This window comes from Anneissia japonica, unplaced genomic scaffold (genome assembly GCF_011630105.1).
Source record: "Anneissia japonica isolate Jap-2015-1 unplaced genomic scaffold, ASM1163010v1 scaffold172582_len1462937_cov174, whole genome shotgun sequence".
Lineage (NCBI taxonomy): Eukaryota > Metazoa > Echinodermata > Crinoidea > Comatulida > Comatulidae > Anneissia > Anneissia japonica.
The window spans coordinates 105,575-121,645 of record NW_022725666.1 but is presented as its reverse complement, the minus strand read 5'-3'; the positions used below and the strand labels follow the sequence as shown (position 1 = coordinate 121,645).

The window sequence follows — 16,071 nt, the reverse complement described above, 5'->3', positions numbered from 1 at the left end:
AATTTTAGCCCTAGGCTTTTTTTTAAATTTTTTTTGCAAACTTGAGATGGGCATCTTTTCGAATCTACTTTTGTAAAGCAAAGAGGGGGCTTTAATTCTTAGGTTAAGCCCATTGCATATTATAATTTTATGTATGGCATTCTTTTTTGATATTTTTTTATGTGGGATAATTTATATTGTGTGTGACAATGTACTATATTCTTAATCTTATACATATTTTTAATGAGATTTGTATTGGATATATAATTATTGCAAATTCAATTATGTCCTTTTCTTACAAGGTTCTGTGTGATGCAGACATTTATGATCTTTTGTTGGAAGTCAGTATCGTAAAATCTTGAATAGAAGTCCTAGGTTTTTTGGTTTTTTTTTTTTGGTTTTTTTTGCAAACTTGAGATGGGCATCTTTTCAAATCTACTTTTGTAAAGCAAAGAGGGGGCTTAAAATTATCAGATTAAGCCCATTGAACTTATTTGAGGTTTTACTGTAATTCTGAATTTCTACTAAAAGTACTATAACATTTTTTAGATATTTTATTTTCTTACCTCTGATCTGCTTAAGATAAATGCAATATGATGATGATAATTAATAATAATTAATATACACAAAGAAGCAGGTGGTGCTGCATGTAAGACATTGGACTTTCATTCGGAAAGGTGGGGGGGGGGTTCGTGACTTTATCACACTGCATGTGTTCATTGGGCAAGACACTTTATCTGCATTTGCCTCTCTTCACGCAAGATTATAAGTGGGTGAATAATTCGGAATGATATTAGCAGTGCTGATTACAGGCATAAGGGCAAATAGAAAAATTGATTAGATTATCACTCCCTTCAGTGTCAAAAATTTGGGAAATTTTGATGCTGGAATAAAAAAAAAAAAATGTTTTTTTTGCTGTATCAATTATTTTAATAGCATAAAATAACAATGCAATTTTGTGACTTCAAATACATTTTCTTTAAAAAAACTATAAAATTAAACCAGTTTTTATAAATACAATATTTACTAATTACAGGCCAAATATAAACAGTCTCTCCCTCATCGATAAAAACAAAAGCGAAATAATTTATTGTGCCGATTAAAAAAAAACCAAAAAAACCGCCCTTTCTCATAAAATTTTTTTATGATTGGGCTACTGAAATACTGAGATAGGTAACATGGGAACAGGCATGGAAAGTGCCATGCTAAATGCCACTCTCTAATAAGCGCCCCAGAAAAGCCTCCAAAAACTGTATAAGTGCAGCTGCACTTATTCGACCATTTACGTTATGTGCACTATATAAATCCTATAAAAAAATAATAATTAATTATGTTTACTTATAACTCCACTCAAATGAATGTTTATAGATTGACTATCTACAAGAAGCCAATCGCGATCTTGAGAAGCGCCTGAAAGAGTCTCTTCTGAACAAAGAGGATGCCATGGCCAGAGCTGATGAACTGAGTCTGAAGAACCAGGAACTTGTGGCAGAGCTGCAGGATATTGATCTTCTAACCAAGAGACTGCAGTCAGATAAGGATGTCGCGATCGCAGCGGCAGATCAGGATGTCTCAGAGGCTAAGGTTGAACTACGACATACCATCCGCGAGTTAGAGTCTGTGGAATTAGATATGAAACAAATGAGACAGGTATAAAGAATATAGAGATGCTCTGGGAATGAAAAATCCAGATGAATTTCTATAACTATATCAAATATAAAACAGAATGTATAAATATGTCTATCAAAAAATAATTACCTTTACCAAATGATTTTCTTTATAACATTTTTATATTAAAATTCCCATTTTTTAATATAAAACAAAAAGATATATATCTAAAAATTAAGTTGTTAAACTACTGCACTATATTACTAGAAATATGAAATATAAAAAATATTACTAAAAAAACATTGATTATTTAAAAATACATAAATTAAATTTATTACAATGTTTACTCCTATTAGGAGCGGAAAAATATAATAGCTGATGTAGATCGTCTGACAGAGGATCAAAGAATTAAAGATGCTGAATTGTTAGACTTGCAAGAAATTATGCACAAAGTACAAGAAGATAAAAGGAAGCTAAGTGATCGTGTTAACAAACTAACAGCAAATGGTAAGATACTGTATACATCCTATGCTTGCATTATCAGAGTTTTGTCCAATCAGATATTTACTGTGTTAACAAACTCACGGCAAATGGTAATATACAGCTGAAGCAATGCATACATTATTAGATTTTTATCTGTCAGATGTCTGTTCAGATATTTTATATCTGATCAAATATATTTTGTGTCTTTCCCTGTCTGTAATAGCATTAGCAGCGGTGGCGTCAGTATTTCCTTGACAGGTGTTCCATCGTTTCCTGACAGATGAGTGACACAATGGTGTGGGCCTGAGGTGAAAGTTATTAAAGAAAAAAAAAAATTATAATTTCACCTGTAGATGCTCAAAAATGATGCTCTCAGGCCAGCTGTTTGTAGGATTGTCCACACTAACAAATTTTATGTGACAAATGATGATGTCATGTTAACATCCCAATATGGGCATATCACATATTTTTGTCACATAAATTTCATAGATTTTTGCCACGGCCAGGCCTCCTTAAGCCAGGCCCAAGCCGTACTGGCCGACCTACTTGCGCTCCTCTGTCTGATAGAGAGGTCAGATATTATTCTACTTCATTAACAAAAGTCTGATTAAACATCATTTTGTTGAATCTGACAAATAAATGTTTGAAAGAATATGTCTTACTTTAATGTCTCTGTCTGATCAATGAGTCTTTATTACTCCCACCATTACTGATATTTATAATAATTTTATCATAATTCCTTTTATCAAGAACGCTGGTATTATTTAACTTGCTGATATTTGTGTATGTATTGTGATAATGTCAGCTAATAAAATACCAGTTATAGAATACCATTAACATCAATATCTATTCACATTCATTTCTTAGCAGATATTAGTTTACATTGTGACAACAATAAGAAATATTGATGCTCATATAAGTTGAATTTGACTTTATTGCATTGTACTGTTTGTTAAAGGGACTGAGTTACATTCAGTTCATTGAATTTTCCCACAGGGAGTCTAATAATTCCAACTTAGGGGGCATACCAAAATCCCCTATTTAGTGGAGGTCAAGGTGCAAGATTTGATGTTTTAGGATATCTCAAAATTGTTCTCCTAGACCACTTTACTATGGACTGCAACCACAAAGCATGTTTTTTGGATCTACAGATACTTTTTAGTCCATTTTGTCCGGCAGAAGAAATTGCTTCCCTGACCCATCCCCTGACTTTCCCCACTCCCCACTGAGGCAGGCACTGATTCACTTGTTCTCTATCCAAATATAGATATCTACATTGTGAAATTGTCGCTTTTTTAACTTTTCATGTCAATATATCTTCCATACACCAACCGCACACCTTTACCAACTAAGCTTGAATTCTCAGTCGCATGGCTCTGGCGGTTAGAGCATTCGCATGGTAGATAATGTAAATTATACTTAACAGTTTACTGTTGAAATGCGTATATGAATTTTTTATCTTAGGAAAATTCATCAGAGTCATTACTTTATGAAATTTAATCAAATTTGTATTCTTTATGCTATCCCTTTAACAATGGTGCTTGCTTATTATCTATTGATCTGCCCTATATATTAGACTATAATTGTAATATTTGTAAGAGCATGTAAAGTAATTAAAGCTTCATCAGTGAGTTGCAAATTCATTGGAAGCCTGGATAAACACATTAAAATAAAACACCCATGCTAATAATCCTTTGTCTTCTTGAACCTTAGAACGTGAGCTTGTATTAGAATTGGAGCGTCTACGGACGAAAGGCAGTAAGGTGCGGCGCGATAAGTCTCCAAGTAAAATGGACAGTTATATCAAATCTATAGAAGATGAGCGAGATTACCTGAAAGAGGAGGTTGATGTTTTGAATAAGCTGATGAAGAATAAATCAATTATATCCACCCCAGCTAGTAGTCCGTTGCGAGGTGGGCGGCCAACTAGTCCCTTTAAATCAGGTAGCCAAAAGGTAAGCTGTAATTATTGGTTATTGTTGCTTATTGGATTGATGCTTAAGTAGGATTAGTCTTAAATTTATTGTCATATTGTATTTTGGTTTTATATTTACATTGTAAATATATTCTCTCTTTGTGTTATTACATTTAAACAATAAAAATAATTATTTATAAATTGTTTAGCTTTTAATTATTTAATAATTAAAAATAGAAAAGGATGTCTTTTTCCTTTTTTTTCAATTTTAAATTTTTTATGTATGGCATTTTCTATATTTCCATAACACATTATGGGATGCTAATTAATTTATTTTTTTTCCTTCTGAAACAGTATGGAAATTAAGGAAAAATAAATTATGAAATGTATAATTTTTTTCTAATCAAAGTTTATTGGTTTAAGAATATTGCTTCTACTTATTGTTTCTCCTTATTTCTGTGTTGATTTTTCTAAATAAATAATATTGATATTGTATCTCTAAAATGCGTTTTCGTATTATTTTTAAAAATGATTTTTGCAGTCATCTCATCTAGAGGCCATTGTTCGAGTTCTAGAAGATGAGCGAGATTTCTACAAGAAGGAATATGAGATTATGAAAGCTCTACGTATCAGTGCTGGAAGTCCATCAAGAAAAACGAGGACGCCACCAACAAGGGAAAAAGTGAGTAAAAATTTATGCAGTGCATTAGCAGTGAGAACTCTTATAATAACTTTGCTGAAATTCATTCAAATTAAACTAGTGATTATTAAATTGATTGGCGATAACATTGGTCAAAATTCTTTTCCTCACAGAGCCGTTTTGATGAAACTGAGATTTTCAGGTTAAGAAAAGAGCGAGACGAGCTTCAAACTGTCTTGGATAAGTTTGAGCGACATTTGGCAGAGGTAAGTTACTACAGAGACCCACTTACATAACCCTCCATCCTAACATAGATTATTTTCTTAGTGGTAGGTGTGTATTTTGCATTAAATTAACAGTGTACAGTAAGCGAAAATTGTCTGTAGTCACTGTGTGCATTGTTTTTTATTCCATATAACTATTTTGCAGTTTATTTATTTGTTTAGATTCAAAGTAACGTGAAAGTATTAACATCTGATCGAGATAAGACCAAGCTCCTTTATGATCAGGTATATATGTTTAAAATCTTAATAATATAATAATAAAGTAATGATGATAGTGATAATAATCTGATGAAGATGCAAGTTGACCATGGGCGTAGGCTGGGAGGAGGGGAGGGGGCGGCACACCTTCCAATGGCAGCAAATTAGTTCCACTAAGTGGGTTATAATACTGAAATTCACCATTAGGTTTTCATGGGAATAGGAATTTAGTTTCCGTACGTTTTTTTATGTCCGTGTTGACATGTCAAAAATTCAAGTTTTAATTAATAGTGCTGCATATGTGTTCTGATTTTCAATAAATAGTTGTTGTATAAAAAATGTTTTTTGAAGATGGCATTAAGTGAGATTATATTTCTTTCATAGGCAAATGATGAGCTACAGAGGCTGCGAAGGGAGATGGTAAAGTCGCCCAAATCCTCACGGGCATCTCTTGCGGCACAGTCCATTCTAAAACGGGTAGAAATTGAAAGAGACACAGCCATATCAGACCTCAGGAGAATGACTACAGAGAGAGATAGTCTAAGAGAAAGGTTAAAGGTCAGTTGATACAATATTACTCCATTCATCATAAATGTTTGCTGCCCTCTATTGACAACCTACAGCACAGAAACATATTTGTCATCACGACTGGAGAGAACATATGTTGTCAAATAATAGACATTTCTGGAGTGTCAATCAAATTTAACAACTGACCAATCAGAAAAGGGCAAAGAATATGTGTGTGTTCTACGAACATATGTGTTGTCCCACAAATGCACGTGTTTTTTTTTGTTTTTTTTTACACTGTTGTTTTGTGGTACCTTATCAATAATATCCTAGGGCGGGGCTTAGCTGATAGGTCCATAACAAGATGACAGAGAACTTTCCTCACAGGCATAAATAGACAGGGTTGTCAATTGCTAAGGATTTAACGTATTTAATAGCAGTAAACTGTTTTCTTATAAACAAGTGCATATGATTGTATTTTAGATTGCAACAGACAGTAATCTTACTGATAAAGCAAGAAGTGAACAGAAGATAGAAGATTTAGAAACAGCTTATCAAAGGGTGAGTATATTTGCATGTATACCTCAAATTTAGTCACTAATTATTGTTCCAAGACAATAAATATAAAAACAAATGTATTGCCATATTTATTTGAGTAAATGTTTCCGGGTGTTTGTTGTTAGCAAGGGTTTTAATTGTTGTTTATTCAAGGGAGGTTTTTTTTTTTTTTTTGGTGTAAAATGGATACTCAAATAAACGCACCTTGATTTCACTGTAAATGTGGAATTACAACACATAAGTTACTGTCAAAATGTGTTATTGCATGAGGGAGGCATTTTTTTTTTGGTGTAAAATGGATACGTATATACTCAAATATGTGTTATTGCATGTTATGTAATTCTACTTTATTAAAACATTGATAGAATGTGTCGAGAATGTCATTTAGGAGGGCATTTATTCGAGATAAAAAATAAACGCCTCGGGGCATTTATTCAAAGCGGGGTTGTTTATTCAAATAAATACGATATTTTATTTTACAGATTATGTTTTTTAATTATATCTATTATAACAATTATAATATGCCTGCTTGTCTGATGAGAAGTTTAAGTAGCATAATGCATAAGTAAGTTTAACTGTAAATGAGTAACTATAAATATACACTATTGGGTCTATCTACGTAGGCTGATCAGGAGCGGTGTTCGTTACAAAGTCGAGTGACCTCGATGAGGAACATGATCAATACGTTGGAAGATCAAATCAAAGCGCAAGCACTTAGGGTGGAGGAGACCAACGACGAAGCATCTCAGCAACGTGCAACTGCAACTCAAATGAGGTGAGCGCTATGAACGAGGGCGCTGTTCAGCTCACTGGCTGCTTGTGACCTGGAAGGGTCACACTAGTTAAACGTGATTGACTGCATATATAGTAAAACTTTTTATCATATTTAATGGTGTTATGTCCAAAGAATTAATAATTTTTCATATGTGGCCCAAAGTTTATTACTAGTTTGATAAAACTATTTTTTTTATGATTGTAATCATCATCATCATCATTATTTTTATTATTGTATCAAATTACATAATATTATTTCAGATTAGTAGCTGAACACGCCGAACAGACAGTTGGCGACCATCAACGGAAACTGGTCCAGAAACATGGTGAACTAAATGAAGCCCTCACTGTCAGAAATAGACTAGAAGAGAGAATAGGTGAGTTCAATTGAATTATTATTTTCTCGTTCATTATTTTAACTCAGGTAATTTTTGTATTTGATATAATCATATCATGTATTATGTAGAGTAGTTATGTTATGTAATAAAGTATTCAATGGATATTATTGTTAGCCTGGTTTTTTTAAATCGCTACACTGTCGTTGCAGTGTTTGTTAGTCTGATTGTTGTACTGTGTAGTATTCCCTAATGCAATCGGGAAGGCTGTTTGATTTGACTGACCAATCAGCATCACAGAAAGCTGTCAGCGATAGCATGTAGCAATTGTATGGAAACCTGGCTTAAGGTTTATTACTATAATGTAGTTTATGCTAAAATTTCTTAATTTTTATTTGTATTAGACTATGTAACTTATTCAAAAATGTGCTATAAGTTTTTTTTTATTTTAGTATCTACAAAACGCTTACTTTTCAGGTGACTTGAACAAAAATAACGCAATGTTGCGAGATGAGGTCAACAAGCTGAGATTAACCATCGGCACGGTGGATCGTGAGAAAGACAGTCTCCAGATGACAGTAGATGAAAAAACGGAGAAGGTAGCTAGTCTGGAACAAGAGCTAAACGACAGACAAAGAGTCAGTAATGATCTTAGAGTAACAATTGCAGATCTAGAAGCTAGATTGGAGTAAGTACTGCCAAATCCACAATTTGTTTGAATAATTTCAACAGGAAAATTTGTGGTATTTCTATTACATTCAACAATACAGCTGCAATCAGTCGTTCAGGTTAAACAAAAAAAAAATGGGCAAAGAAAGGAATTGTTACAAAACATTGATACATAGTATTCTGTTAACTGTAAGTTCACCAGCTTACATATTATCTTGAGTTGATTTACCAGATTAATTCTGCTTAATTGAGTACATTGACTCGATTAGTTCTGTTAACTTGTGTAAATTGACCAGATTAATAATGTTGACCAGGTTAATTTCTGTTTTCACATTTTTAATAAATTCCATTAAATAATATTGATGACTTTCCATTAGAAAAACAAATGATGACCTGTCCAGTCGTGATCGTGAAGTTCGAAGTTTAAGGCGGCAGTTGGACGGAACAAAAGACGAACTCTCTGATACAAATCATGGTCGTGATGTAGCTGTCGTAGAAAACAGACGACTACAAGAAGATTTATCGACAATGACCAGAGAGAACCAGGTTAGTGTGTTCTACAGTATATTAATAGAAAAGTTTTAGTTAATAATATTTAAATGTAGCATATCCATTTATATTTCAATGTTGATTTTTATTTAGGCTTTGAATAGTGAAATAGAGGAAGCCATCGAGGAGAGAGAAACGTTAAAATCTCAAATTCAAGAGTATATAGGTGAGGTATCAAGGATGGAAGACTTACTGGCAGCAAAGGTAAACGTAATATATATACAAAAATATATGCCCATATATTGGCATGAGTATGTCATGTTATATGTCATGGGCATGATGATATTCTATCATATACCCATATATGGAAAAATTATATAAGAATCAGTCTTCAATGACTATGAGTGTAATCTGAAATATGATTTACTGAAATGTATTTGCTGTCCAATTTTTTCGGTTGTAGCCCACAATTTAGGAAACATTTGTCTGTAATTTACTGGAGGTAGATAATGATAGCAACTTTTTAAAATTCCAATTCCAGGAGCGTGAAAACGTTGATCTCCTCAGCAATTACCGTGCAGTGTCTACCGAAGCGCATCGCTGGGAGAGCGAGGCGGTTCAGCAGGCGGACGAGACAACCAACGCGAAAGTAGAACTGCTTACCAAACAGACAGAACTACAGAGAGTCAGTGATAGAATACATATGCTTGAACTAGAATTGCAAGAAGTACGTTAAAATAGCTGCACAGTAAGGTGGGGGGGGGGGGTTGATGTGCTCAGCTTCCAATACCAGAGTCTTGGTTCAAAACCTGATAAATGCTAGAATTAATTTCCACAAGCCTCATAAAGAGTCTTAGTTTGTATAGAGCAGCATATTACGTAGACGAGACTTTTTTGTACTTTGTTTAGCAAACTTTTTTTCATCAGAGTTCATTAGAGGAAGGCATAAAAAGAAAATAAAAATTTTGGTTTCTAGCCAGCTTATGGTTTTGCCATAAACATCCATGCAGAGGAAAACTTAAAAGTACATTTGTATTGGTGAATGTAAACAGTGTAAGAATGGGATTAATAAATGCTTTAAATTTATATAATTAAGGAAGAATTTAATATTTTATTTTAGGAGATTTTTTTTTTTAATTCCATTTTTTTGTGACAGAAGGTGCCAATAATAATATTTTTATTCAAACTCATCATTATGGCGAGCAGAGTGTTCGCTAAACAAGATATGAAAATAATTTGGTCTCAACAAAGTTTGTTTATCTTACAGAAACAGAAATCTCAACAATCATATGAGATCCAGGTGTCAAATTTAACCAAATCGCTTGCCAACATGGAGGACGACTTGCGGCAACTGCAGGAAGAGAAGCAAGCCGTCTTGCAGGATTTATCAGCGGTACGAGAACTGTGTATGAAACTGGACACCACAAAAGAATCATTGTCTAGACAGCTGACTGCTAGCAATATACAGAAGGAACAGGTTGGTAGTTCACAATTTTTTGATGTAAGTGTGTGGTACAGGATGTGGTGCGGTGGTACAAGCTAGTGGTTCACTTGGTTGATGTAGGTTGGTGGTACATGAAGTGGTGGCTCAGTTGGGCGATGTAGGTGGGTGGTACAAGATGTGGTGCTATTTGGTCGGTGGCACTTCTGGTCAGAGTAGAAGTGCGGTACGTGTTATGGTGGCTCAGTTGTTGATATAGGTGGGTGGTAAAGGATATAGTGGTACAGGCTGGTGATGGTACAAGCTGGTTGTTCAATCGGTTCATGTAGGTGGAATGGGGCTGGTGGCTCTTCTGGTCAGTGTAAGTGGGAGGTACAAGTTTGTGGTTCAGTTGAATGATGTAGATGGTATGAGGCTGGTGGTTCTTCTAGTCAATTTTTGTGGGCGGTACAAGTTGGTGGTTCAGTTGAATGATGTGGTGGAATGGGGCTGGTGGCTCTCTCTGGTCAGTGTAGGTGGGCGGTACAAGTTGGTGTTTCAGTTGAATGATGTGGTGGAATGGGGCTGGTGGCTCTCTCTGGTCAGTGTAGGTGGGCGGTACAAGTTGGTGTTTCAGTTGAATGATGTGGTGGAATGGGGCTGGTGGCTCTCTCTGGTCAGTGTAGGTGGGCGGTACAAGTTGGTGTTTCAGTTGAATGATGTGGTGGAATGGGGCTCGTGGCTCTTCTGGTCAATTTAGGTGGGCGGTACAAGTTGGTGGTTCTTGATTCCATTTTGTTTTGCTTGTTCCTTCAGGATGAATATTTTGATGTTTGACCTTTGTCCTTTATACTGTAGAGATGTGTATCTGGTGGCTCTTCTGGTCAGTGTAGGTGGGTGGTACAAGTTGGTGGTTCAGTTGAATGATGTGGTGGAATGGGGCTGGTGGCTCTCTCTGGTCAGTGTAGGTGAGCGGTACAAGTTGGTGGTTCAGTTGAATGATGTGGTGGAATGGGGCTCGTGGCTCTTCTGGTCAATTTAGGTGGGCGGTACAAGTTGGTGGTTCAGTTGAATGATGTAGATGGGATGTACTGGTGCTGGAGCATAGTACATGTGGTTGGTATGGGCGTGTGATACCTGGGGCTGGTACAGGAAAGTGGTTAAAGATGTTTATGAATGGTAAAAATATACATTTTTTTCTTTTGTAGGTTGAAAGTCTCCTTGAAGATGTAAAGAAAGAAGCTGACCTCCTTCATAGCCAAATCTCAACTGAGAAGTCATCCTCAAGGAACTTGGAAAGCCTACTCCAAGCCAACCGGGAAAAGGAATTCCAACACCAGTTGGAGAGCCAAGAGCAGAGATCTGAGTTACAAATCCTTAAGGATCGTCTGGCATTAGCAGATAGCAAAATGTATGAATTATGTATTTATATAATAATAATTATAATTTGAGATTTATCACTTGCATAAAATATAATGAATATTGGCTACACAAGCAAGTTAGCATTGTGATTCTGTAAAGTGGGTTTCTTTTTTTAGTACTAGACAAATTCATCGCATGTTTTTTCTAGCCCTTCCTTAATATTGATTGGGTTTGTTTCTCTCCACCCAGGGGTATAACATAGGATGATGTGGCGTTGAATATGTTGGTCTGTATTGTCATGAAATTGCAAGCACGACTAGGAATACTATCCAGTGGGTGGAGGAGTTTGCACTTTATGCTGGTTGATAAGTTTAGCATCCAATGCCCAAACGAAATAATAACAACAAACATCACCAGCACGTTGTAGCAATTGGCACGATATAATTTTCTATTATTTATTATTATTATTACAAATTTTTTTCTTTATTAGTCAAAGCCAAACAAGAGAGATTCAAAACCTGCGTTCTCGAACAAGCCAAATGGAATCAGAGAGTGAGAGGATGAGGCGGCAGCTAACCAGTGAAAGATTTGACAAGTAAGCTTTACCAATTATTTAAAAAAAACAACCATTTTTTTCTTTAATAATATTCATTATTTTGTGATTATGTTGATTTTAATAACTGGATAATTTTAAAGAATTTACTTACTTGAGCTTTTGACCGTAGTGCAGCCTTATTCACAAAAATAGATAATATGTTTCAAAGACAAGCCAAACCATTCACTCGTAGCAAATCCTGTTTCAGAGATAATGGCCAAAACATGCTGGAATGTAAAAATATTTTAAGATCTATTTTATTGCACTAAAATAATCTTTTATCTATACATCATACTATGCTGTTATTTTCCCCATTTTCAATATTAAAACTACAATTTTTAACGGTTTGGTGATGGCTTCTACCTGAGGAATGCCCGAAATCATAAACATTGAAGGCTCATTTCTCTGATTGTTCTCTCTCTTGTTAAGAGCTGTATATTTAAACTTCTGTAACTTCATAACAAAATGTTGGATTTAAATGATTCTTAATATCATATTATAGCTCACATTTTATTGTTTAATCCTGTATTAATAAGTAAAAATTTATTTTAGCAACAAGAGACTAGTTTGGCTTGTCTTTGCCACATATAATTAAATAATATACTTAATTATTTTTGTTTAATTATTATGTCTGCGTAAATATTCTCACACAAGGAAGTAGTCAAAACTACCGCACCGCCTACCGAGTGGAATTGACTAATGACATTTTGGTATTACCTAATGTGGTATTAATATAATATATATTTTTCACTGTTCTGTTAAATGATTAACCAAAAGTTTGTTGGACTGAATGATTGTGAGGTAGAAATATATTTTACTTTGAAAGTCTTCTTTTAAACAAAGGCGTTTGTTTCAATCCACAGGGAAAGAATAGCACAAGAGCTGCGTAGAAGTACATTATCACCCAGCCCAGGGTCTAGATCGGTTGATAGGAAGTCGGTGTCCCCCGAAAAGAGTGGTTTATTCTCTCCCATCTCAAAGTCTATTTCCTCTCCAACACGTCCACGCTCTCCGACACGAACAAAGTCTCCCACACGTACGAGGTCACCCACACGTACACGATCACCTGATTGGAGTAAGTAAAACTCTAATTATAAATATTAATTTTGTCGTTATTATTATTATTATTCGGTTTAGCGCAGCTATTGCAGTTCTGCATCTCAACCTTGATGTCTGAGGTTCCGTCGTTCGCTGTGCATTTGGTTTGTGTCGTTTAGTCAAGGCACTTTACCACCCAGGAATACCAGTGGGTACTTTGAAGCACAAAATGTGCTGATTATTATGGTAGCTCACTTGAAAATGCTAGCATGCCTGCCTGTTATGTATGTCTTTTTTTGTTATAATCTTCTTGATTCCATTTTGTTTTGCTTGTTCCTTCAGGATGAATATTTTGATGTTTGACCTTTGTCCTTTATACTGTAGTAAGTTTATTGCATTGACTTTTTATTTTCATTAATTTTTACTTGATATTTAATAGCATGTTTAGTTTATATTATATTATTATTTTATTTATTATATATATTATTTTATTGTAATATTTTATTTTTTATATTTTTTTATTTATTTATATATTTAGGCACAGAACACATGCACCAAAGATTGTCAAAAGCAAATACCGTAAAACCTGGAATTGAAGCCCAGTGGGCTTAATCTTGAGATGAAGCCCATCTCGAATTGAAGCCCCCCTCTTTAGTTTGCAAAATTAGCCTCGAAAAGAAGCCCATGGGCTTCTTTTCACGATTGCAGGCTTCTTTTCAAGATAGTACAGTACAAACACTGTACATGAATTTCAGAAGACAAAATAAATTTAAAACAAGCTTGGTTTATATAGTAGTTTAGGTGATTTAATGCCATTTAAATACACTTCATGATACAGATTGATGTTACAGTGGCCTTATTTATTGTTTTATCATACAAATCATGTCCCAAAGTATTAGTTCTGGAAGTGGTCAACAAATTGTTTATTTAATGTTATTTAGATAGTTAATTCTATTAAACAATGTATGCACAAATAACTTTGGAAGGCAATTACTCAAAATCATGTTTGTTTTGACTCTAAGAGTGCTGTACTTTCACTTTCCAGTAACTTAGGCTTGAAATGTCCAATTTCAATGAAGACCCCTCATTTTAAAGATCACATACTCAGGTATCTCAAAATACCAATAACTTGAATTTCAATTTTTGCTACAACTTAGCCATTTTGCCACAACATGCCTCAATTCACAAAATTTACAGCAGTCATTTTGAAAAGAAGCCCCCCCCCTGAAGCCCACCTTGAAAAGAAGCCCATCCAAAGTTTGCAAAAAAAGAAGCCCAGGGCTTCAATTTGAGGTTTTAAGGTATATTACTGTCCTATTTGTTGGTGACAATCCCTTTCACAAGACTAACAAACAGTGTGGTGCAAAATTTCAAGTACAGTACAACATGCCGCAATGTGTCATAGAATGGCTATTTGTGGCAAAGACAAGCCAAACCAGTCACTCTATTTTATTGCACTAAACTTAACTTTATATATCTATACATCATTCTATGCTGTTATTTTCCCCATTTTCAATGTTAAAACAACACTTTTTAAGGATTTAAAGATAGTTTCTGCATGAGAAATGCCTGAAATCATAAACTTTGACGGTTAATTTCTCATATATTGTTCTTTAAACAGCTGTGTGGTTAAACGCTTGTGTTGTGTGGTTAAACGCTTGTAACTTCATAAGGAAATGTCCGATTTGAATGATATTTTTACCATTTTATAGCTATTATTTTACTCTCTAACACTGTATTAATAACTCAAAATCGATTTTTGCGACGAGTGACTGGTTTGGCTTGTCTTTGCCACATTTGTTTACACAACATTTTGAGGGATGTGTACCTTTGTAGATACACCACTGTATGTTGATCGGTTACCCCGTTTCTTTCTTCTCAAAAAACCTTTTCATTTCTAATTCAATCACTCAATGTAATATTTATGATCTTCCTAAATGTCCAACCTCCCAATCCCCTAAAAAGAAAATGAATGAATATGGACAAACATTTGGTGTATTTTTCTTTTCAGTTGAGCTGCCAACTAGGAAGTGTGTTCCAAGTGAAAAGCCGGTTAAAGCAGAACTTCTAAAGTACCCTGCCAGATCTAGATACAAAACGAAGAAGAAAACGCCAACCTCACGATAACGTCAATAATAATTTTATTTTGTAATAACTATAAAACAAAAAAAAAATATCTTGTTTTCCAATAAAAATTAAATAACGATTGAACAGTATTTTTTGTAATGATATTAAAGAATGATAATGGAAGTTTTAATTTGGTTAATTATGAAATTAAAATGAAATTTATCATGGTTTAATAATATTATAGTATGTAATTTGTGGCTCACTAAAAGAATGACACAGTTCTAGCGTTTTTGCAATATTAATTTCCCACCTTATTTTTAAAGTAACTTAAATTTACCTTCTAAATACTGTATGTGACTGGCTCTAGCAAATCCAGCTGTTTGTAGGAATAATGCAAAATGGAGTTTTTAGATTCATCATGAATTCTTCTTTAAACTATGTTTATTTGATGAACATTAGTTGAGTATTAGCAAAGTTATGAATATTTAATTCATTGAATATCAACCATGTAGGTTTTCAGAAAACAGCTTTCTAAGATTCTAAATTCAGTAGTAGATTTGTATTTTGAAATTTTTTCTAATTTATACTTTTGAGTTATATTTAGTTACTGATATTTTGCAGAAATGTTCTTCAATATAACTTCTTGTATAAAATGCAAAAACTTTAAAATGCCAGCTTCAAAAAATTTCGATTCTTGAACGTTTTGGTTTATTTGTCGAAAATTAAAAATTGCTACAAATGGTAGGTTTTGCCAGAGTTGGTCACATATATCCATGGTGCCAGTAGTAATTAAGCTATTTCTTTAATGATTTACTTTTCAATATTTTTTTTTTAGATTCATATTATTTTTTGTTTAATTCAATTATGCTAATTATGATTTAAACTGATTCAAGATAGGAATTATTGATGCTATGAAGCAACCAAAAATGAAATGATGTATGACGGGAACTTTGTTTTGTAAACAATTTCCATCTTTCGCTGTGTAGTATTTTCAATTTCTCTTTGAATGAAGTGTTTCTATTGATGCAAGTTTAATAAAGTTTTACTATAAAATAAGTGAATAAGTTTTACGTTGTTTATTTGTGTTTAATGTACTATGATATATTGTTTAAAAATTTTGATAAACTTTAGATTTTCTGTCCTAATTCAA

At 33.9% G+C, this 16,071-nt stretch overlaps 1 protein-coding gene across 2 annotated transcripts in view; it reads left to right on the top strand.

Moving 5' to 3' along the window:
- Window positions 1-15,982, top strand: part of LOC117112804 (centrosomal protein of 135 kDa-like) — a gene marked incomplete at its 5' end in the record, with an annotated part of 25,203 nt that extends 9,221 nt beyond the window's left edge. Inside the window, 20 exon segments of one of the 2 annotated variants that reach the window (XM_033255975.1) lie at window positions 1,348-1,629; window positions 1,944-2,094; window positions 3,784-4,025; window positions 4,527-4,667; window positions 4,799-4,891; window positions 5,072-5,134; window positions 5,492-5,665; window positions 6,098-6,175; window positions 6,796-6,947; window positions 7,208-7,323; window positions 7,759-7,969; window positions 8,328-8,496; window positions 8,593-8,703; window positions 8,981-9,166; window positions 9,707-9,916; window positions 11,068-11,270; window positions 11,712-11,816; window positions 12,680-12,891; window positions 13,197-13,237; window positions 14,866-15,982. In XM_033255975.1, coding sequence (XP_033111866.1) covers window positions 1,348-1,629; window positions 1,944-2,094; window positions 3,784-4,025; window positions 4,527-4,667; window positions 4,799-4,891; window positions 5,072-5,134; window positions 5,492-5,665; window positions 6,098-6,175; window positions 6,796-6,947; window positions 7,208-7,323; window positions 7,759-7,969; window positions 8,328-8,496; window positions 8,593-8,703; window positions 8,981-9,166; window positions 9,707-9,916; window positions 11,068-11,270; window positions 11,712-11,816; window positions 12,680-12,891; window positions 13,197-13,201 — 2,904 coding nt within the window. 2 annotated transcript variants of the gene reach the window in all.
- Between the last annotated feature and the right edge of the window lie 89 nt (window positions 15,983-16,071).